The sequence below is a fragment of the Macaca mulatta genome, chromosome 19 (assembly GCF_049350105.2).
Source record: "Macaca mulatta isolate MMU2019108-1 chromosome 19, T2T-MMU8v2.0, whole genome shotgun sequence".
Lineage (NCBI taxonomy): Eukaryota > Metazoa > Chordata > Mammalia > Primates > Cercopithecidae > Macaca > Macaca mulatta.
In genome coordinates this window covers 49,801,351-49,823,379 of record NC_133424.1, presented here as the reverse complement: position 1 = coordinate 49,823,379, position 22,029 = coordinate 49,801,351, and the positions used below count along the sequence as shown (strand labels likewise).

The window sequence follows — 22,029 nt, the reverse complement described above, 5'->3', positions numbered from 1 at the left end:
GGCCCCGAGCAGAGCCTGCCACTGCTCCGGCTGCCCCAGAGCCCCAAGCCCTCAGTGCCCCAGGCTGGGGAGCAGGGCCTCTCTGCACCCTCCCCTCCTGTGGTCTCCGACAGCAGGGAACTGGGGTTTACTGCCCTCAGCCCAGACTCACGAGTTAGCTCTGGAGGGTGGGGAAGAAAGAGAGAGAGAAAGAGAAAGAAAAGGGAGAGAGAGAGTGGGAGAGCTGTCCCCTCTCTCTGGAGACTTCTAGGGAAGAAGGGGGGCTGGGAAGTCATCGGAGGGACCCCACCCCGGCAGGTGCAGCAGAGGAAGAGGCAGGCACGGCTGCGCTGCTCGGGCGGAGGAGTGTCCCCGAGGACGAGGAAGCTCTGGAGGCGGTGAGGGGGAGAGGTAGGGGAGGAGGAGGAGGAGCGGGCGGCTGGGGAGACAGAGCTGCATACCAGGCTGTATCCTGTGGAGATAAGCAGAGCCCTGAAGTCATCGGAGTCCATGCTGCCTGTCTGCTTCTGCTCCGAGGACGCAGGCATAGCAGAGGAGGCCGGGCCCAGAGTAGGCAAGAGGGACCGCCCCATGTGCACAGCGGGCAGACAGGACAGTGGCGGGGAGCAGGGAGACAGCGGCCCCAAGAGACCAGGTAAGAGGGAAGGTGTCCAGGGAGATGCGGGCAGGGAGGCAAGAGAGCCGTGAGATGGCACACAGGATGGCAGGGGTGGGATGGCAAGGGGAGAAAGAGAGAAGGAGAGAGAGAGAGAGAGAGAGCAGTTAATGCCACGGTCCACTGGGGCCCAGGGTGCGGTACCTGCCGGTCGTTCTCCACGTCGTAGCCCAGGCTGATGAGGCAGGCCTTGAACTCCTCGGGCCCCAGCGCCCCGCCATGGTCCTGCCGGGGCCATCCGAAGGCAGGTGTGCGGGAGGGGTGGCGGGCGTGGAGACCAGGATGAGGGATCGGGGTCACATGCAGAGGGCAGGGGGAAGGGACACGTAGGGAAGGGAAACACAGAGTTAGAGGTGACGTGGACAAGGAGATGGCCAGGGACGCATGGGGCGGGGGGCGGCGCGGGCCCCTTTCATCCTGCCCCCAACCTTGGAAGCTCAAAGGCAGGCAGAGGCCTCCTGTACCTCTCTGCCCACAGCAGGGGCGGCAGCTGGATGCCACAGAATTGAGGACAAGTCCCAGGACTGGAGGGGCTGTCCTCCAGGAGGATAGGAGGTAGAGGGGCCCTCCTTGCCTTTGGGATTTGGAGTGAGACAGAAGGGACTGCACCCTGTCCTGGGGACACCAGGTGCAGAGCTGAGGCTGCACACTCCTCAGTCTGTCAGCCTGGCAGGGTGGGCTGGGGATGGCAGCAAACTGGCGCTCAGGGCCCCTCTGATGAGGCTGCCAGACCAAATCTGAATTCTAAAAGCACCGTGCAGGGTGTCTGTGTCCAGGTTCACAGACCGGGTTGCAAAGCCTGGGTGTGCTGAGACTTCATCTTCCCCAGGGGTGGTGAGGATGCCACCCCAGAGGGCAGGACTTGGGACATCTGGCCCCCTGCCTGTGTGTGTGAAGTGGCCCGGGCTGGGGTCTCGGTGCCACACGGCCACACCCTGACAGTGGCAGGGCCCTGCTGGCCCTGAGAGTGGCGACCGATGCTCAGCAACTGTGATGGGAAAGGACGGACAGATGCAGAGACGAGGGGGCGGGCTGGGACGGCAACGGCGGGAAGGGAGAGGCCGAGGCGGCGGCAGGCTGCTCACCTTGTCGAAGTGGTTGAAGGATGCCCGGAACTCCTGCATCTGCTCCTGGCTGATGCCCTTGGCGTCGCGGGTGAGGATCTGGTTCTCCACCTCGTTGATGGTGCGGGCAATGGTGGTGAGCAGCTGCTCCCAGCCCACGCGAATGTGCTGCGGGAAGACAGGGGTGTGACTGTGGGCTGGGCGCTGTGAACTGTCCTCACTGTGGTGGGATGTCCTCGGGAGCCTGCCCTGGGGAAAGCCCTTGCTCTCCTGTACACCTCCCGGAGGACATGGGCCGTGGTGCCTCCCTGCTGCCTCTGCCACGAGGCTTATGTCTCCACAGTAAGTGTGTTTCCCAGCTACAGGGGCAGCAGAAGGGCAAGCACCCATGACTCTTGTGCTGGGATCCCTGTGGAGACTGTTTGGACACAGTCTGGTCAATGTCTCACCACTGGCTCTCAGGGGAAAAAAATAAGCCAACTCTGGTTTGAGGCATCTGTGGACCTGTATGGGGTGAATCAAGAGTGTCCAATCTTTTGGCTTCTCAAGCTACCAATATGACAGCGACCAGCTTGCAACGTTCCTGGCGTGTTAGCCAGTGGCAGGCTCTGACCCTGAGCAAGGCTGATACTGCTGAGGCCACAGGGCAAACGGTGCCCTCCGTGGGCCCCTGGACCAGCTTGTCCTGTGAGGGGCATTGTCATGGTGATGAGAGCAGTGCTAGGGAAAGTGTAATTTTTTTAAAATGTCTGAACATTTTGATTTAGTCTTTTGAATCTTTTTTCATTTTTTGAGACAGAGTCTGGCTCTGTCACCCAGACAAGTGTGGTGGCACGACCTCGGCTCACCTCAACCTCTGCCTCCCTGGCTCAAGCAATCTGCCCACCTCAACCTCCTGGGAAGCTGGGACTACAGGCATGCACCACCATCTAATAGTTTCATTCTTTGTAGAGACAGGGTCTTGCTATGTTGCCCAGGCTGGTCTTGAACTCCTGGGCTTAAGCCATCCTCCCACCTTGGCCTCCCAAAGTGCTGGTCTCTTCAATAATTTTTAAACAGAGTGAAAAACACAGCAGACAGCTATCTTCTCACTGGCCCGAGCCATTTCCAGTGAGGAAGCCGGCCGTGCTGGTGGAAAGGCCAGCAGGCGGGGCGGCCACGCACCTCCATGGTGTAGTTGGTGTGCTTGTTGTCGAAGATGAGGGCCTCCTGGATGAGCTGGTGCTGCTGCTCCAGCAGGTCCAGGTTGGGCTTGTAGTCCACGATGCTGCGTTCATACTGCTTCAGGTGGCTCAGCTGGTCCTCCAGGGTCCCGTTCATCTCAATGGAGATGCGCCCGATCTCCTATGGGGGTGCAGGCAGTGGGGTGAGGCTGGTGGGCCTGCCACCACTGACCACCTGGAGAAGCCCACTCGCGCCGTTGGCCTGCATCTCCCCCGGGGCCCTTCTGGCCTGGGGCTTTGGCCTGTGGGTCCCCGGGAAGGAAGGCCCACTGTTCACGACTGTCCCCTCTGGTCCTGCCCTCTCGTGTTAAAGCAGCTATGACTATGACAGAGAGGCTTTCTCTGCCAAGCACTCCCCGTGCCCAACTTCAATTTACCCTTGACCTCTTTGTGAGGCCAGGGCTGTGGCAAGCCCTGACTGCAGAGGTAGAAACCGAGGCTCACGGAGGACAGCTCAGTGCAGTTAAGAGGCAGAGTTGGGATCTGAACCCTGGCCTGGCCGCGGCTCCTGACCTTGGGCACTCCATTTCTCGGCACCCACAAGTCCACATGCTGCGTGGATGGCATGAACCTCAGGGCTGGCCTGCCTGGCACCCAGACCCCCTCTCAGACTTGCTGGGTTTAAATGAGGTCACCTGCTGCCAGCCTGGTTGCCTAGCACGCAATGAGTGCTCAGTGAGTGGTGGCCAGAGCTGCTATCAGAATGACAGCACTCATGTGGCTGGTTAGTCGGTGCAAAAAGCATTTGTTGAAAGAATAAAGTAACTGTTTTCATCCCCATTTTAGAGCTGGGAGGACAGGATCAGAGGTTCAGTAGTGCCTGAGTCTCACAATCATCAGGCCAGGGCATTCGGGGATCAAACCCACCTCCAGTCGACTCCTTAGCCAAGTTCCTCTCTGGAGGGCACTGCCACTTTCGTTTTTGAGACAGGGTCTCGCTGTCAGGCTGAAGTGCAGTGGCATGATCATAGCTCACAGCAGCCTTGACCTTCTTGGGCTGCGCACCACCACGCCCAGCTAATTTTTGTATTTTTTGTAGAGTTGGGGGTCTCACTATGTTGCCCAGGCTGGTCTCAAACACCTGGGCTCAAGCAATCCACCCGCCTCAGCTTCCCCAGGTGCTAGGATTCCAGGCTCAAGCTCTGTGGACTCTCCTAACCCCGCAGGGTGATCATGGCCCCTGGGTGGTGACAGTTGGGACCTGCTCTGCGAGGTGCCTCAGTCTGCAGGCCCTGGGCTGGCCGGGGAGCCCCTCACTGCGGGAGCTCCCTTGGAACCTTCTCAGCTCTGCGGGGCTCAGCCGTGCCTCACCTCCATCTTGGTCTGGATCCAGGGGCCCACGACGTTGGCCTGGCTGGCAAACTGGCGGCGCAGGTGCTCATTGGACTGCTGCTTGCTCTGCTCCTCCAGGAGGGCATGGTCCCGTTTTGGCACCAGCTGCTGCACCTGACAGAGGGGACGGGGCACAGGAGCGGTCAGAAAGGTGGCCCCCAGTCCCGCCATCCTGCCCCCAGCCCCTCCCGACGGCCCCGGCCCACCTTCTCCCACTTGGAGTTGATGATCTGCGGGGTGACAGTGGTGTAGGGGTTGCTGCCCGACAGCTTGATGTGGTTGCTCTCAGCAATCCTCTGGGCCTCCTTGTGGATGGCCAGGATGGCCTCGCGCTCCCTGTCGGCGTCCGGCAAGGTGGACTTGAACTGGTCATGGGCTGAGATCAGGCCCTGGGGGAGGAGCTGGAGTGAGGGGGCGGCCCAGCCCCGCAGAGGTTCTTGGGAAGATGGGGGGCTGAGGGGTGCGGACCTCAATCTCCTCGATGGTGTGGACGATGAACATGTCCTGGAGGTCCTCCATGGCGCTCTCCATCCAGTTGTTGAAGGGGGCCGCGCGCTTGGCATACTCCAGGTGCAGCTGGTCGATGGCCTCCAGCTGCTTCTCTGTTTTCTGGTGTATGGGAGGGAAGGGGGCAGGAACAGAGGGAAGGCAAGTCAATATGTGAGCAGGAGGGCGGGGAGGGGCCTGGAGGGCCCTGAGGAGTCAGAGAACATCCTCTCTGTGGGAGTTGTGGGGAGCTCACGGGTCTGGACACTACTACACCACCAGCCCCAGGGAAGCAGGGGCACAGAGCTCCATGGGTGATGTCACCCCCTCCTCACCTCCAGGGCTTCCCTGCGACTGTGGGTCAGAGAGCCGAGGGCGTCCCACTGGTCGCAGATCTTCTGGCACCGGGTGTTGACATTGTGGGAGTCGTAGTAATCCAGCTCGCTGCGGGCCAGGCAGAGAGCAATGAGGCCCGGCAGGGACAACTGGTGGGTGGCTTGGACCCATCTACCCCCAGGATTCCCAGGCCGGAGTGTCAGGGCAGTCAACATTCCAGGATATCAACAACCAATCACTAATCAATCACCGCTTGGTTCTGGCCCGGGGTACCCCCAGGGTAGAAGGGAAGGGGTGATAACAGGGCTGGTTAACAGGTAATTACCAGGCCTGAGCAGGGAAGGGGCTTCCTCCTGCTCACCCATCCCTGACTCATTCTGCCACTATCAGCTAAGAGTGTGGCCCTTCAACCAGGCCTTGGGGCCTGAGGAGGGGTAGGGGGCAGGGAACGACTCTGGGTAGGAACAGGACATGGGGACCAGGTAAGCCAGCCACAGACAGCGGACAGGGGCTGAGGCCATGCTCCACAGTAGGGCTGGGGGCCTGGGCGCCATTCCCATCTCAACCACTCCATTGCTGTGTGATCCTGGGCAGACCTGTTGGCCTCTCCGTGCCTTGGTTCCCTCAGTGACACAGTTGCTGTGGGGATTAAATGAGCTGGTACACATAAAGCCCTGAGAGCTCAATGAGTTTTTGCTGTCACCATTAATCAGCGCTCAGCAGGGCTGCCCATCCGGCTCATCCTGGACGGTCCACAGGCCTCTGTACTTCCCCCGCAGCAGAACAGACAGGACCCAGACAGCCCTCCCTTCTGTTCCTCCAGGGCTACCGTCCAGAAAGCTGCTTCAGGGACCGCCTATTCCTGAGCAGAGTAATGGGTTTCACATGGCATTGCCCAGGGCCTGAGAAGGGGGCAGGCCTAGGGTTTATTTCAAGTCTGTTTCCTACGAGGTTCTAGGGGCTCCCCCATCACTGAGGAAGCTGCCTGTGTCCCACCCCCACACCCCTGAGGGTGCTGCATCTGTGGCCTTGCTCTCCTTGGCCTGGATGTGGTGGTGGCAGGACCCCTGAGGTGCCCCAACTGTGCCAAAGCAGCAGCTGTGGTTTCCAGTGCTGTGACAGCCCCATGGGACTCCTGCCTCTGGCTGAGCCAATGGGGAACCCTCAAAGCACCCGGGCAGTGGGGGGTAGTGAGTCAGGGAGGAAACCAGCTCTGCCCAGCATGGGGCTCACTGGGCATCAGGGCCGGGCCTTGGACTCATAGGAATAAGCAGACATTTGGGGGTGACTGTGGTGGGGTGGGGGTGTCAGTGGAAAGAGCAGTTATAGCCAAGGATCCTATTTTTGAGCAGACAGCTATTTTGGGAGCCCTGCTGCCCCTTGAGGGCCTGTGGATTTTCCATGAAGTAATGGCCTGGGCCTCCGCTGTCTGGGCCCGCCCTGCTGCCGGCCGCCGCGCTGGTGGAATAAGGCCCCATTCACCAGCGCGAGCCTCAGCGTACTAATTGTGTACACAAGTTTATCTGACTGGGTGGGGAGGAGAAGGAGCCCGGCTGCCTGGAAGCTCTTACAATAAGTGTATTCTGAGCAAGAAAGGGAAGGGGCCGGGCAGAACAATAGGCTCACTGTGCAGCCCGGCTCCCTCAGGGAGCTGCGGCCGGGAGCAACCGAGGCCGGGGCCCATCCCATCAGGGGGCCAGGGCCTACCTGGGGTGGCCAGCAGGAGAGGTGGCACCCCCAGGGACCCCTAAAGCCTGAAGAATCAAGACAAGGGGCCAGACACCTCCCTCCTGCTAGAGAATCCAGATCCTTCAGGTGTCCCATCTGGGGCTGAGACAGGATGTGCAAAAGGCCTCATCCCGTGAGGCCCTTCCCTGGCTTCTGGAAGGAGGTGAAGTTGGGGCACTGGGGACCCTATTCCAGGCCTTGAGGCAGGCTGGGCCTCGGCGTGCTGCCACCACCGGTCTGGGCAGGCTGTGGTGGTAGCCAGGTGATGGGAGTGTCCTGAGCCCGCACGTACTTGAGCTCCTGGGCAATGGCGGCGATCTGCTCCACGCGGTCTTGGTGCGCGGCCAGGTCGCTCTCGAAGGCCTCGTGCTTGCGAATGAGGGCTTTGATGTCCGACAGGGTGGCCGTCTCGTAGTCCCGGTGCTTCAGCATGGCTTCCTTCCCTGGTGGGGGCAGAGAGGCACTTAAGACCACAGCACGGCGGCTCTGGGGCAGGAGTCTGGAGTGGCTGTCCAAGCAGAGGGAGGGAAAGGGAGACCGTGGACCCTACATCCTTCCACGCCATTGACGGTGGCATGGAAACTTCCAGAACCTTTTTCTGCACCCTCTAGGGATCTTTAAGCCCAACTGTAACCTGGATGGACCTGGATGGACACTTCAGGGTTGGTGAGCCTGAGAGAGAGATTCCATTTTAACCTGTGTGTCCTAAACTTAGCATCTTTTATTAGTAGGAAACCATACAAATTGGGCCGTGGTAGCACAGCTTGAAAAGGTAGCACCTGTTTCTGGAGGGCTTTGATCCAGAGAAGCACCCGGAGTCAAAGCCCATGTCCCAGCAGGCTTGGGGAAGAGGAAGCATTGGAACCAGCTTCTTCTAGGAGCCTGAGCCTGCACCCGCACAGGTGGTGGTTCTCTCCCACATCTAAGTGCCCCACGCTGTCCTAAAGTGTCCTGTGTGCAGTGGGGCGGGCCTACCGTCAGGCCCTTTGAAGGAAAGGAGGAACACTGTTATTAGTCCCGGATCCTGGCTAATTACACATCCTAGAACCAAAGCTCAAGCAGCCCTGCAAGCAAGTGAAGATCTTTAGGAAACTGCAGGGAAAATGCCAGCCTGGGACGGTGGCTGCACCCCAGCTCCTACAGGGGCCCTGCCTCAGGGACACCAACTTGGGCTTGCCTGGAGTGGTAGCAGAGATCCCCTCAGCTCTATCCCAGCGCACCTGAAAGTTGCCCGCCCAGTGCAGCCACCAGGGCCTCTCTGGGCCTGTGCCTTCATCTGTAAAATGGGGCCAGCCCCAGCACCTATGTGGCATGGAACTATTCTCAAATTCCAGTGAGGTGGTGTTCAAGCACAGCAGGCATGAAGCCAGTACCAGCGTCACCTCAGCCTCTCCCGGTCTCATCTGTCAGGCACCTACCAGCCTCCCCCTGGGATGGGCCCTGGCGCTGATGGGCAAGAGGTGGGCGGCCTGAGAGATTCTGGCTCCACCGGCCCTGCTGCACAGCCCTGGGGCAGGAGGCTCAGCCACAAGGCAGCCTTGCAATTCCCTTCTCCAATTGCTTTCTCCCAGGGGCGGGAACGGGAAACAGCAGGTGACATCTCCCTCTGCCTCAGCAGAGTCCCGGCAAGGGTGCACCGAGAGGATGTGGGCAGCGGGCCATGGCCACGGCTACCTGGGATCCAGGCCAAGGGACAGCCGGAGTGGGGAAAAGGGGTCGCTGGGGGCTGGTCGTATTCCCAGGAAATCAAGTCCCTTGGAGAAGCATCCACGACGACCCTCCCGCTGCGGGCTGTGGGGGATGGTGAGGGGCGTGGAGCAAAGGTGGTCCACCTACCCCAGGGCGGAAGAGGCCGCTATGACCAGACCCTGGGGTGTGGAGGGCCTGCCCGTCCTGTTTCACATAACTGCTGCTTGAGAGGACAGAGGCTCTGAGTCTTGGGAATCAGCAGTCCAGCCTGCCTGGGGGTTCTGGCGGACGCCATGGGCAGACCCGGGTGGATGCCCAGCCAGGCAGGGGTGGGGCAGGGATGTGTGGAGGCCACCGAACCAGCTGGGCCCTGGCCGGGAGACTGACTGGCTTCTAAACATCAGGTGAAGGCTGCCCCAGAGCCCTTCTCCCAGGGGTGGAACGCCAGTGGGGCCACTCCACCCAGCCCCTCAGCCGCAGGAAACCATCTGCAGGGCCTCACGGAGCCCTGTAGAGGGACTGAAGAGCTGAAGGGTGGGCAGAAAGACCCCCAGAAGGTTCAGCCACAGGGCAATGCCCAGGCCTCCATGGATAAGGACGGCTGGAGCCACCTGAGCTGTCTGTTGAATGAACGAGTGAATCCAGGAATGGATGGAGGCCACCAACCCACACAAGATGGCATCAGTGCCAACATGCTCTCCTCACACTGGTGCCTTTCTGCCAGGCAAGAGGGAAGTGCGGCATTTGGCCTGGCCAGGCCCTTCCTTCCTCCTCACCATCCACTCTCATCTGCATTCTTTTCTGGCAGCAAAGGGGCCGGGCTGCTCTGGGGCTGGCAGCTGTTGCGGGCATGGCGAGCTGAGCTCCTGTGAGAAGGACACGAGCTGGGCCGTGACCAGGGCTGCGGGCCATGCGGAGCTGCATACTCGCATGCGGCCAGGGTGGGGAGGGGTGAGAAACTGCACTGAGGAACGCAAGGAAGGGCTCAGCTGGGCGGAGTGGCGGCCGGAGGGCCCAGGAGACAGCACTGGGAAGGAGGTGGCCAGAACGGGAGAGGAGTCCTATGGATGGCTCTTGTGGCTCTCCCAGGCACTGGCAGCTTTCTGAAGGCTTCCAGACCCCTGGGATCTGGAATCTCAACCTTGGCGTGACCCAAAGGAAGGCCAGGGACGTGATGGAATCCCACATCCGGAGCCAAGGGCCAGGGAGCTGCAGGGCTGCTGAGAACAGAAAGTGCAGCTGCGCTCCTGCAGGGGGAGCCAGGCCTGGGAAGGAGGCTCTGGGAAGGGATGGGAGGTGGGAGGAGCGAGCAGGTGGGCCATGCTGAAGGGTGGGCCGAAGGCAGTGGGTATGGGTGAACACTGTCGGCTGTCCGGTCCCGCAGCAGGCCCAGGAGGCAGGCCCTTGCCTAGCCCAAGGGACGTGCCAGTGAACACAGGCTCCCCAGCCTGCCGTCCACACTCTCAGAGGTGTGGGACAGGGGAGCCGACTCTGAACACAGGGTGCGGGGGATGGAAGAGGCCTGCCCCACACGCTCGCCCTGGATAGAGAAGACATGCAGAGGTGACAAAGGGGCAGAGGTGACAAAGGGATGGGTATAAGGCCACTTCCCTGAAGCGCTGGAGGGGGCTTGGCTGTGTTCCTGGATGACTGACAGGGGCCCACCTGTAAGTAATCTCTGAGGCAAGGGCAGACTGGGCAACAAAGAGGACCTGGCCCCTGAATGGTCCCTGCCTCCTGGGGCTGGAGGAACCCACAAAGCAGCATTTCTTTTTTTTTTTTTGAGACGGAGTCTCGCTCTGTCGCCCAGGTTGGAGTGCAGTGGCCGGATCTCAGCTCACTGCAAGCTCCGCCTCCCAGGTTTACGCCATTCTCCTGCCTCAGCCTCCTGAGTAGCTGGGACTACAGGAGCCTGCCACCTCGCCGGGCTAGTTTTTTGTATTTTTTAGTAGAGACGAGGTTTCACCGTGTTTGCCAGGATGGTCTCGATCTCCTGACCTCGTGATCCACCCGTCTCGGCCTCCCAAAGTGCTGGGATTACAGGCTTGAGCCACCGTGCCCGGCCCAAAGCAGCATTTCTTTCCTTTTTTTTTTTTTTTTTTTTGAGACAAGGTCTTGCTCTGTCACCAGGCTGGAGTGCAGTGGTACGATCAAGGCTCACTGTAGCCTTGACCTCCCTGGCTCAATCGATCCCCTCCCACCTCAGCCTCCTAAGTAGCTGGGACCACAGGTGTGCACCACCGTGCCTGACTAATTTTGTTATTTAATTTTTTTTTTTTTTATAGGCAGGGTCTTGCTATGTTGCCCAGGCTGGTCTCAAACTCCTGGGCTCAAGTGATCCTCCTGCCTTGGCCTGATAAAGTGTTGGGATTACAGGTGTGAGCCACTGCACCTGGCTCTAAAGCAACATTTCTGACACACACACATGCTCCCAAGCAGCAAGAAAGGAGACCTGAGAAACACACCCAATGCGGCAGGGGGCTGTGTGTGCACCCTCACGTGTGCCTGAGAGACAGGAGGGGAGTGCAGGAGCGGGGCTGGGCAGAGTGGGGCAGGGCTGGGCCATACCGTCAGTCCAGGCCTCGTGGATGGAGGCCTTCTGCCGGAACTTCTCTGCCAGGTGGTCGAGCCGCTCCAGCCTGCGGATCTCATTCAGCAACCACTCCTCATAGCCCTTCTCAGCCTGCTCCAAGTGCTGCCAGCCGTTGTTGATGTCCTGGGGCGGGGCGGGAGCAGGCAGGGCTATCAAAAGGAAGCAGGGGCACCCAGGGGGATGTCTCCAAGGGATGCTGATGGGAAGTTGGCAGAGCTTGGCTGGGGTCATGTCTGTGCCATACTTTGCTGTTATATCTAGATGCCTACACAGGGCCCCTCAGCACTCGGCAGGTACAATCAATTCTGGATTAACAAAATGAATGTGTGAACGGGTGAGTGCATGAATGAATGGATATCATAGATGGGGAAGTGGTAACCGTCCAGGGCGCACTGCCCCTCTGTTGATGAAGGGCCTCAAGCACATGGTGGTCCTGCCATCATAGCAGACCGGGACTCCAAATTCACACCACTCCACACCCACACAACCCGTGGCATGGATTTGGGGTGGGTATAAAACCCTGGGTGTAATATACCCAGTGAGGGCCAAAGGGCAGCACAGTGCCAAGTGAAATGCACCCCTCCCTGAGCCCTGCATCCGAAAGGCCGTGCCATGTCCCACAGGACATCAACAACTTAGGAAAGACTATGCTGGCCAAACGGTGAGCCCACAGGCAGGTCTAGGGCTGCCTCTGCCCCTCACAGCCGCTCCCCTGTGAATGCTGGCGCTCACCGAGACCATCTTGCCCTCAGAGGGCATGAAGGCAGGCCGGTTGCTGAGGCGCAGCTTGGTCTGCAGCGTGTTGAAGTTGATCTCCAGCTGGCACTTCTCCTGCACCTTGGGTGGCTTGTGCACGCGCCGGTAGTCGCGGAAGTCCTCTAGCTTCTGCTGCATCTCCTGGATAGTCTTTTGGGGCACACGGTCCTCCAGCCAGGGGATGGTGCGCCGGATCCACTCCAGGAGCTGTGGGCCCACAGAAGCCAGAGTGGCCTTTGTCGGGGGCCCTCAGAGTGCTGACGGGCTGTCCCCCAGCTTATGGGCACATGGGATCTGGATCTTTGAGGGCCCCACCTTAGGGGCTTGCCCCTGCTCCCCAGCCCAACTTCTCCACAATTCCTGCTGGAACCCCCGACCCAGAACTCTGGGAGTGTAGCCCCCTCCCTATCCCTGCATCACTGTACTATTCTCTTGTTACTTCCTGTTCCTGCCTGTGCTTTTCTTTTTAAAGACAGGTTCGTGCTTTGTCATCCAGGCTGGAGTGAAGTGGCACGATCATAGCTCACTGCAGCTTCAACCTCCCGGGCTCAAGCCATCCTTCCATCTCAGTCTCCCAAGTAGTTGGGACTACAGGTGCCTACCTCCGAGCCTGGCTGATTTTTATTTTAAGTTTTTATAGAGAAGGGGGTCTCAGTATACTGCCGAGGCTGGTTTTGAACTTGTAACTTCAAGCAATCCCACTTTAGCCTCCCAAAGTGGTGGGATGACAGGGGTGAGCCACCATGCCTGGCCCATGCCTTTGCTCTCAGTCTTTTCCCTCAGGTCTAAGAGGGGAGACCTCCACTCCCATGCCCCCGCCAAAAAGGTCCCCTTCCATGCTGTCACATGCCCCACTGCCGCTGTCTTCACTGAGCTCCACACTGAGAGCCTCACTGCTTCCGGGCTCACTACGTGCCTCAAGGACAAGGCCGACAAGCCCACCTGGCTCAGTCTGGCTAGGCCAGTGCGTGCACTGGGCCTGGGACATAAATTAGAAAATAAAATTGAAAATGAAACAAATATATACTTTTAGGAGCTACTCAGATTTCTGATGGAGTGAGGAAGGGTAACAAAAAATTGGACATTCTAAAACAATTCTAGGCCAGGCATGCTGGTTCACACCTGTAATCCCAGCACTTTGGGAGGCTGAGGCGAGTGGATCACCTGAGGTCAGGAGTTCGAGATCAGCCTGACCAACATGGTGAAACCCCATCTCTACTAAAAAAATACAAAAATTAGTTGGGCATGGTGGCATGCGCCTGTAATCCCAGCTACTTGGGAGGCTGAGGCAGGAGAATTGCTTGAACCCGGGAGGTGGAGTTTGCAGTGGGCCAAGATCGTGCCATTGCACTCCAGCCTGGGCAACAAGAGTGAAACTCCATCTCAAAAAAATAATAAAACAATTCTAGAAGAATAAAATCAGTTATCTGCCAGCACGGACAAGCTGGAGAAGTGGTTCCCAAATGCCAACTTCTGGCAAAGTGAGAAATTCAAGGACAGAAATACCCCTGTGTGGATACATTGTGAGGCGTGCTGCCAGCTGCCCTTTCTTGGCAACGGCTGGGGTTCTAAGAATAACCTTTTTACCTTATCTTGGTGTTAGAAGTGCTGGTGGTAACAGATGGTAATGTTTCTTTTTAAAACATCCGTAACTTGGCAAAATAAAAAGCTGGCCATCTTAGGTTGGACATCAAATAGTTTTTCAAATTTTCCTGGTCTATGAGATAGGAAAATCTAGGAACCACTGGTTCTAGATGAGCAGTCAAACCACTGCTCTTTGGGAAATTTTATTTTATTTTACTTTATTTTTATTTTGATGGAGTCTTGCTCTGTCACCAGGCTGGAGTGCAGTGGCGCAATCTCAGCTCACTGCAACCTCTGCCTCCCAGGCTCAAGCGATCCTCCTGCCTCAGCCTCCCGAGTAGCTGGGACTACAGGTGTGTGCCACAACACCCGGCTAGTTTTTGTATTTTCAGTAGAGACGGGGTTTCACCATGTTGGCCAGGCTGGTTTTGAACTCCTGACCTCAAGTGATCCGCCTGCCTTGGCTTCCTAAAGTGCTGGGATTACAGGCGTGAGCCACTGCGCCCAGCCTTTAATTTTTTAAATATGGAGATTTCAAAAATGAAGAGCCTCCAGAAGAGATATACTAACCACCCTTGTTTCCAACTGAAGCATTGAGTTTGGGCTCTAGAGAAGGGCTGCCTGGGCTTGAAGCCCAGCTCTCTGTCCCACCAGTCATGTAACAGCAAGCACGTGCCTGACCCTCCCTGGGCCTCAGTTTCCTCACTTGGAAAGGAAGATAATCTGAGTTCCTGTCTTGCTGGGCTGCTTGTGAAGTGCCTGCACAGGGCCTGCTATCCTGCTGGTTCCCAGGCCCCTCTCCAGCCTTCTGAATCGCTCTCTCCAGGGCCAGGGCACGGGAAGAGGGGCTTTCACAAAGCTCCCCGGGTGATTCTAAAGCACTGAGGTGCCCAGGAAACACTGTCCCTGAGCATCTCTGTAGGAACCCAAGCTCGGAGCCCAGGGACTGAATGGCAAGGTGGCTGCCAGTCTGACCCTTAGCCTTGTGGAAGCAAATGGAGAGGTCACACACTGGCTGGCTAAATGCCATGGTCTGTGACCGCGCAGACTTTTCTAGGTCATCTCGCTGCCACACCTGCTTTCCCACTGCAAGAGTCGCTGTGACCTCTGGCTGAGGGTAACGAGGTGGCCCTGACTTTCACTGGGGGGACACTCACGTCGCTGGCCAGCTTCTCGTAGTCCTCCATCAGGTGCTCGTTCTCTTGGTTGACAGCCAGCACCTTGCAGATCCGATTGGCAGCAGTTTCAGCCTGGAGGGGAGCGCACAGTCAGGGCTGCCTGGGGGCTGGCCACCCTCCCTCCTGACGGGCATGTCCCTTGAAAGCAGCTGGTCCAAGGCCCACAGAACTCCTCACAGAGGGAAGGAGAGGAAGCACAGTTCCCGTGAGATGGTGCCCTGTCCCAACAGGCCTTGTTGGCATCCTCACTGCTAACTGCAAAATGCCCCTGGGTCCAGAGAGCCCAGACCTGGGTGGCACCGAGGAAGGTCGGGGAGCCCTCCCACTGCTGCTCGCAAACCCTCTAGTGCCCCACACAGAGGAGAGTGAGGCTGGATGGGTTGGCTGTGCTGGACCTAAGACCGTGGAGGAGTCTCTCCCGGTGGGAAGGTGAATGGATGGGAAGCCGAAAGCTGGAGAGCTGGGGGCAGCAGAGCAGAGGCGCCCGGGCCCCGGAGGAGCCTGGTGGTCCATGCACAGGAGCACACTCAGGCCTGTCCTCTCTCCTGCCTTGGAGGCAGGGTTAACAGGAGCTCCAGGGGGCAAAAGTCACCATCCATGGGGCAGAAAAGCACTGGGGCTTTGGAGGGTGAGAGTGGTGGACATAGTCCCTGGGCCTGAACTACAGGAGAGCATCCTGCCCTGTCCTGCTGTGGGGCAGTGAACAGTGTAGAGGAGGCGGGGGGTGCACACAGGGAGAGGAAAGACCAGGTACCTTTCAGGAAGCACAGAAAGGGTCCAAGAGGAGGAGTTGAAACGGCAACAGAACAGGAACAGAAAGAATGAGGAGGGTCTACAGAGTGATGGGGAAGGAAAATGGAGAGGCTTGGCCAATGGCTCAGAGCCAGCGCTGCAGGCAGCGATGCCCAGCCTCTCCCCTGCACGCACGGCACCTGGAGACAGGCGGGGAGGCGGCAGCTGGGGCTCATGTGAGTGCACACACACACACACGTGCACACCCCGCGCCATGCTGCGGGACACACACCCAGGGCCCCAGGCGGTGCTCCTCAGAAATGAGGTCCAGGAGGTTCCTCGGCCAAGGAACATGGGCCCCAGACCAGTGTGGAAAAAACAGCCAGGGCTGCAGCTTGTGGGGGTCACAGAGGTCAGTCCCTGACTCCTAACTGGGCAGCGAAAACTGGCACCCGAAACTCAAGTCCACTCTGTGAGCACGGGGCTGCCACAGGGCAGGGGAATCATGTTTCACTGCTGAGTTCCCACATCCAGCTTAGGGCTTGGTGCACTGCTGGTGCTCAGGGTTGCTGAATGAGTGAGTGAATAAAGGAACGAGGTGGGAACGCTTCGGTGACTGGAAATAAACGATCAGGACAGAATGGGCACACCAGCGCTAGGCCTGGGGTTCACTCTGCATTTATGAAACACGAACCCTAGAGAGCACTCTTGCAAGAGCTCGGACTGGGTCTCTGGGGAAACCACGTGGCTGTCCTGAGGAGCACACAGGGACCCAGCACTTTCCTTCCCAACCGGCCAGCACCCTGCAGCCAGGCCTCCGCTACCCCCTCAGGAGAGGGGCCGGTGACAAGCCTCCAGGCCTAGCACCTCAGCACCCACCCATGCTGTCCTGGGCTCGCATGCCAGTCCCTGCTCCCCCAAATCTCTCAGCGCCTCCACACTGGAGTTCAGCCTTAAGCACAGAGGAGCAGTGTGGGTAGAAGGAAAAGCAATCTGACGAGGCCATGTGGTGGGCAGGGGGCTGGCTCAGGGCCCGTAGGGGTGAGTCCAACGGCAAACATGCTGTTAGTTGGGATCTATGGTGACGAATCGTCCACTGCTGCTGGTCCCTGCCCATCTTCCTGCCGGGGTGTGGGTCAGGGGTCCTCCCTCCACCCTCTTGGCCCGTGGCCTCTAGCAGAACACTCCAAACACAAGCTCCAATCGCCTGCTGAGGAGGTGAAGAGGCCTTTCTGGCCTGAGGTTGGGAAGAACCACACTCCCCACCACTGTGACTCCCCCGGCTGCTTACAAGGCACCTGCCGTGCCAGACACTGTGCTAAGCCCTTTGCCTGCTTGTTTCACGCCCAGAGCAATCCTGTGAGACTGAACTACAGCAATGCCCATCTCACAGATAGGGTAGCTGAGGTCAAGTGACCTACCCAAGGTCACAGTACCAAGAGGTGGCAGAGTGGGGCCAAGCCAGACTGACGGTGGGTAATGGACTTGCTAGATTGGGGGTTCGAAGCAGGGGGTCTACAGAAGGTACAGCCCCTGCCTTCTAGCTTTAGGAACAGCTCTCTGTTTCCCTAAAATTTAACTCCTCCTCTCTCAAATGGGGCTAACTGCGCCTAGCCCTCCTAGGGGTGTGCACAGGGGCCCTCTGGAAGCCTGTGCATGTGAACGGCTTGGAGAGCGCCTAGTATGCAGTACATGCTCAGTAAACAAGAAGCAATTCCACCTCCTCCTTTGCACCTGTGCCAACTACTGACACCAAAGCAGGCATCGGGAGTGTTGCCTGAAGTACTTCACAGACCACAAGGCAAGCGGGGGGAGCAGTGCTTGGGCCTCTGCGTGAACGTTGAGGGCCCAGCAGGAGCCACGGGGCAGCATGAGGTCAGCCGGGCGCATGAGGGCGGCTGCTGGCACGCACCCTCTGCGGGCTCTGTCTGGCCTCTGGAAGGCCGAGACCGTGAGTGCAGGTTGGGCTGCACACGCTGAGCCTTTCCTGGCAAGAAGGAGCTGCAGAACTGGGGTAAAGCCCAGTGCTCCCCACGAAAGGGCCCGGCAGGGGCAGGCAGGTGGTACAGATGATGGACAGGGCAAGTGGGAACGCTGGGCGGTCAAATCCCAGCTCTGCCATTGACTGATGTAGGGCTTCAGTTTCTCCGCCTGAGAGCCTGGGATGCCACTACCCACCTCCCAGGGTGGGCTGTGTTCAGAGAAGGTCTGTGGCTCCTCAGCACAGGCCCAGCACCAGCCAGGCGGGAAACCTGCCCCAGGGGACCCTGCCCCAGGGGACCCTTCCGAGTCAGAGCCCAGCAGGGTCAGTCTGTGTGGTGTGGTGGCCCGCAGCCTGGCCAGGGCTCCAACCACAGATGGCCGGCGGTGACGCAAGGGCGGTGGTGAAGGCAGGTCTGCAGCCCCAGCAGCGAGGTGTGCCCGGCCCAGCTCACCTTCTGAGCCCCCGAGAAAGCGTGGTAGAAGCAGGACACGTAAGTCATGATGGCCTTCTCATCTGGCCTCAGAGTACCCACAATATCTGCACAGAGAGAGAGAGAAAGAGAGAGAGAGGCAGGAGAGAGTGAAAGATGCAGGGAGGGCGGCCGGGCCGGCCCGAGGCTCATGCGGGAGGAAGAGCGCTTGCTCTGGACTGGAAGCCAGCCCCAGGCCTGCGTGGACATGCCTTGCGGGGTTTTGTGGAGTCCAAATGGGGTGCATTCCTTTTCTAACCAGGCCTGGGCTGGAGACAGACTAGCCGTGAGCCCTATAAAGGCAGCTTTGTTTTGGGCTGGAGGAGTCAGTTGCTAAATGATCTGTCTGAAAATGTGAGTGAGCACCTACCACCACGGAGTAAGACCCTTAGGGTCTCCCGTGGCCCTAAGTAAAACAAGAATTCCTTATCCCACACCACAAGGGTCTTGTGGGGCCTGGTCCATCACTGCTTGTCACTGCTTGTCACTCACTCCTCTCTAGCTGGTCCTTGAAAAAGCCAAGCTTCTTCCTGTCTCAGTGCCTTCGCCATGCTTCACCTTCTGCCTGGAACACCCGTGCCCCAGGCTGCATCTAGCAGCTCCTGCTGCAAGTACCTGCTCACGACACCCCTCCATGTTGACAGTGCCAGCTGCAGGTCACCCCAGTCATCTCTGTCCCCCCATCGAGCCCCATGTTCTCTATTCCACTCCTGTGACAGGCCAGGTGTGTCTCTCTCACTAGCATGGAAGTACCCTGAGAGCAGGGACCTTGCCTGACCCAGTCACCAGGGTATCCTCAATGCCTGGAAAAGCCTGGCACAGACGAGGTACCCGACAGGTGTGTGAGCTAAGGCTGAGGGGGCAGCAACACCAGGGAGCAGGGGGTGGCTTCCAGTCAGAGAGAGGCCACTGCTGTCTGCAAGAGAAATGAGGTGAGCACGGGAGGTGAGAGGCAGCGGCGGCATTGCGCGGTGGCGGCGAGGAGGGCCTGCCTGGCCCTGCCCGGTACCTTCTGCGCTCCCGAAAAGGCATGGTAGAAGCTGGACACATAGGTCATTATGGCCTTCTCGTCGGGGCGGGCCGTGTTCACGATGTCTGCAAGTGAACGACAAGGGTTAAACTGCCCGAGGCAGGCGGGCAGGGTGGAGGCCTCACTCACTGGGAGCCACGGCCTTAGGGGAGAGGGACCCGCAGAGTGACTGTGACTTGGGTGGGCTCAGCCACACCCTCAGCCCCGCCCTCTTCCATGGCTCTGGAAAGGACAAGCCTGTGGGAAGCGGATTAAAATGAGGCCACTTTTGTTCTCTGAGAATGGCCTCAAGGAGCAGCAGGACAGTCAACTCCAAGGGCCACCAGAAACCAGAGACACAGGTCCCTGCTGGGGCAGTGCATGGCTGGGAAACGGAGCAAAGCCAGAAAGGAAAAAACAAAACACTCCACTTTGGCAGGCTCCATACTCCATGCCTGCTGCAGGTAGGGAGGGAGAGGCCAGGCTTGCTCGCAGGAAGCCTCGAGCGCCCCTCCTCAGCCACCTTGCCCCTCCCGGGCCCTGTGGAGATGCAGTCTCAGGAGAGCTGATCCTTCAGCTCCCCCTTCCCATACCCTTCTCCATCCCTGAAGGAATCTGGCCAGCCCAGGATGTCCTCGCTTCGTCTCCCAGGGCAACACGGCTGTCCCGAGTTCACTCGGAATCATTCAGCCCTTCTCGCTGGCTCTGCCAGCTCCCCGAGGTGACCCAAAGATCTGACGTGCCCACAGGCCCTTGCCCGAGGCCAGCCCTGGACAGATAAGGCCATCAGGAAGCACAGCGCTGGCTGAACAGATGACTCACCCTCTGCATCCAGCATCTTGGGGATGTCGAGGTATTTCTCAGCCACTTCGAAGGCATTGTTCAGGTTGGTAACAGGGTCGTCCTGGAAGGAGGCAAGTGGGGACAGCAACAAGAACTCTGTCAGGGCAGGGTGTGGGAGTAGGAGGCAGGCAGGGCTGGCCCAGAGGGAGAGACCCGGGAAGGCTAGGGCTGCGGGTTTCTTCAGGCAGTTCTCGGCCATGTGTGGGGTGTGAGCGGGAGGGCACCGATTGGATAAATTCAATTCCTACTCACAGGAGTGCTTCGTGAAATCTTTGGGGGACAAACCATGGGCTTTTTCTCCAGAAAAATGCAGGTGTACCCTTTTCATACAATTTCCAGCCACCCACAGACTCTAGATTAAGCCCCCTGCCCTAAACCCTGGTTTTCATGTTGACTGGAAGATGTGGGCCAGACCCGAGAGAGCACTGGGGACTGGGTAAGGAGAGCAAACCGCGAGCTCCCAGGTCCCAACCACCCTGAAGTGTCCCCCAGCCCCCTCAAGGGCTCCCCACTGCTTACAGGACTAAAGCCCACTGCACCCCAAGTCTCCCTGGCCGGGACCTAGCGCTCTTGCTCGCTGTGGCTGGAATGAGCTGGGTGCCGTCTGGTGCTTCCCCTAGGAAGCCCTCCTCTGGCTCTAAGCTGCCTCTTCTTCTGGGGCCCTTCTGGGCTCCTGCTGGCTCGGGGTGCACTAGCCTCCTCCGCAGCACTGCTCTGACCTCATGCCCTGCCACCCCATTCAGCCTGAGCACATGTGCATGGCCTTGTGTGGTGCTTTGCTTTGGACACAATTTTTGTCCTGCCTTCCCCCATGAGGCTGGCAGCTTCTGGTGGGCAAGGCCTGGGTTCATACAGGCTTTGTATAGGCAAATGAGAGCAGGACCCTGTATGGGCAACATGGGCTAGTGATGGTTTGGAATTCCTTGCCCTCTGCCCCTTTGGGCAGAGGAGGTTCTAGAATCCAGAAGGTTGAGGAAGGGGAGTTATAAAGCATGGCTGGCCAGGCCCTTAAATAACCCCGGGTTGGTTGCAGTGTCATAGAGGGAGAGTGGACAGTCCCCGAGGGGAATAAGGGAGGTGAGAGTCAGCCACCAAGCCAGAGGTCGCGGGAAGCCTGCACAAGGCTCTCCCAGGCCACCCATCTGCATGCAGAACCGGGATCTGGAGGCTGGCGATGGATGGACATGGGGATGGTGACCCAGAGTTAGGGGGTCAGACAGGGCGTGTCTGTGGGCCATCAAAGGGAGCTCGAGACACCCACCTTCCTCAGCTTGTCATACTCAATCAGCTCTGGTCTGTGCCGGTGGATCAGGGCATTGAAGGCAAGACCGTCCTTCCAGCTGAGGAAGGAAAGGCAAAGGTTATAGGAAGGCCCGCTCACTGTCACAGAGTGCCGTATGGCCCTGCGCACCCGCAGCAATGACTAATTCTCATTCACTGAGGTCTGGCCTGTGCCAGGCACTGCATGGAGACGGTGTGGCAGAGAGGCTGCGAGCATGACCTCTGGGGCCAGGCAGTCTGAGATCAAATCCTGACTCTTCTGCCTACTGACAGCGTGATCTCGGGTAAGCCAGGCTATCTCGGTGTCCACATCTGTACGATGGGGATAGTGACATACCTGCTACGTAGGGCTGCTGTGCGGACTAAATGAGTAAATGCTTGGATCAGTGCCTGACTCATGACAACTGCTTTATAACTGCTAGCACCTTCCATGGGAGGCCGCCCTGAACCGGACAGACCACTTCAGGGGAGGTGGCCACTGCAGGAGGCTGGTGCCTGTGCTGTGTGGCCTCCACACCCTGGTGGACCTGACTTACAGGAAGGCCAGTCCGTGGGCTGGCTAAATGCCAGGATTTCGCTTGGCACGCAGGTCTCTGGAGGAGAGGGACCTCCCCAAGGCCACAAGTTGGTCAGTTACAAGCTAGATGGGTCACATTCTCCTCCCTGAGACCCTTTAAGGGTTGGTTCCCTCTGAGGTCAAGCTCGATGTCACCTCCTCAGAAAGGCCACCCAGGGAGCTTTCTTCCTCTGACTTCCCTGTCTGGGTGCAGCACTTCTCACTGAAGTTATGCTGCGGGATTACTGGCCACTGTGTTCAGAGCTGGTCCCGCGCTGTGGCGTAAACTTCCCACAAATGGGGACTTTGTTTGGGTGCCACTGTATCTCCACTAGTGGCATGCAGTGGGCATGCTAGATACTTACTAGTTGAAGAAAATGAATGGAAGCTATAGGAAGATTCAGTCAGTTAGTGGCAGGGAAAAAAAGGAGACACGCAGAGAAGAGTGACCAAGGGAGGGACCACATGCTATCAGGGTGAGCACGATAGGAAAAGCCCTCTGCACCCAGCGAGGGGCCCTGAGAGCCTGAA

General features: G+C 58.7%; 1 protein-coding gene across 50 annotated transcripts in view; it reads right to left on the bottom strand.

Annotated features, from left to right (window-relative positions):
• Positions 1 to 22,029, bottom strand: part of ACTN4 (actinin alpha 4) — an 85,653-nt gene that overhangs the window by 1,676 nt on the left and 61,948 nt on the right. For 8 of the 50 annotated variants that reach the window (XR_013408535.1, XM_077975975.1, XM_077975974.1 and 5 more), the window contains 14 exon segments: positions 20,923 to 21,001; positions 19,641 to 19,722; positions 18,819 to 18,904; positions 14,604 to 14,696; positions 11,839 to 12,069; positions 11,082 to 11,229; positions 7,117 to 7,267; positions 5,096 to 5,204; positions 4,743 to 4,883; positions 4,481 to 4,663; positions 4,254 to 4,388; positions 2,884 to 3,063; positions 1,741 to 1,887; positions 800 to 880 (listed from right to left, as the gene is read on the bottom strand). Coding sequence is in view for 37 of the 50 variants with exons in the window: in XM_077975975.1 (XP_077832101.1) it covers positions 800 to 880; positions 1,741 to 1,887; positions 2,884 to 3,063; positions 4,254 to 4,388; positions 4,481 to 4,663; positions 4,743 to 4,883; positions 5,096 to 5,204; positions 7,117 to 7,267; positions 11,082 to 11,229; positions 11,839 to 12,069; positions 14,604 to 14,696; positions 18,819 to 18,904; positions 19,641 to 19,722; positions 20,923 to 21,001 (1,846 nt within the window). In the remaining 13 variants the exon portion in view is untranslated. 50 annotated transcript variants of the gene reach the window in all.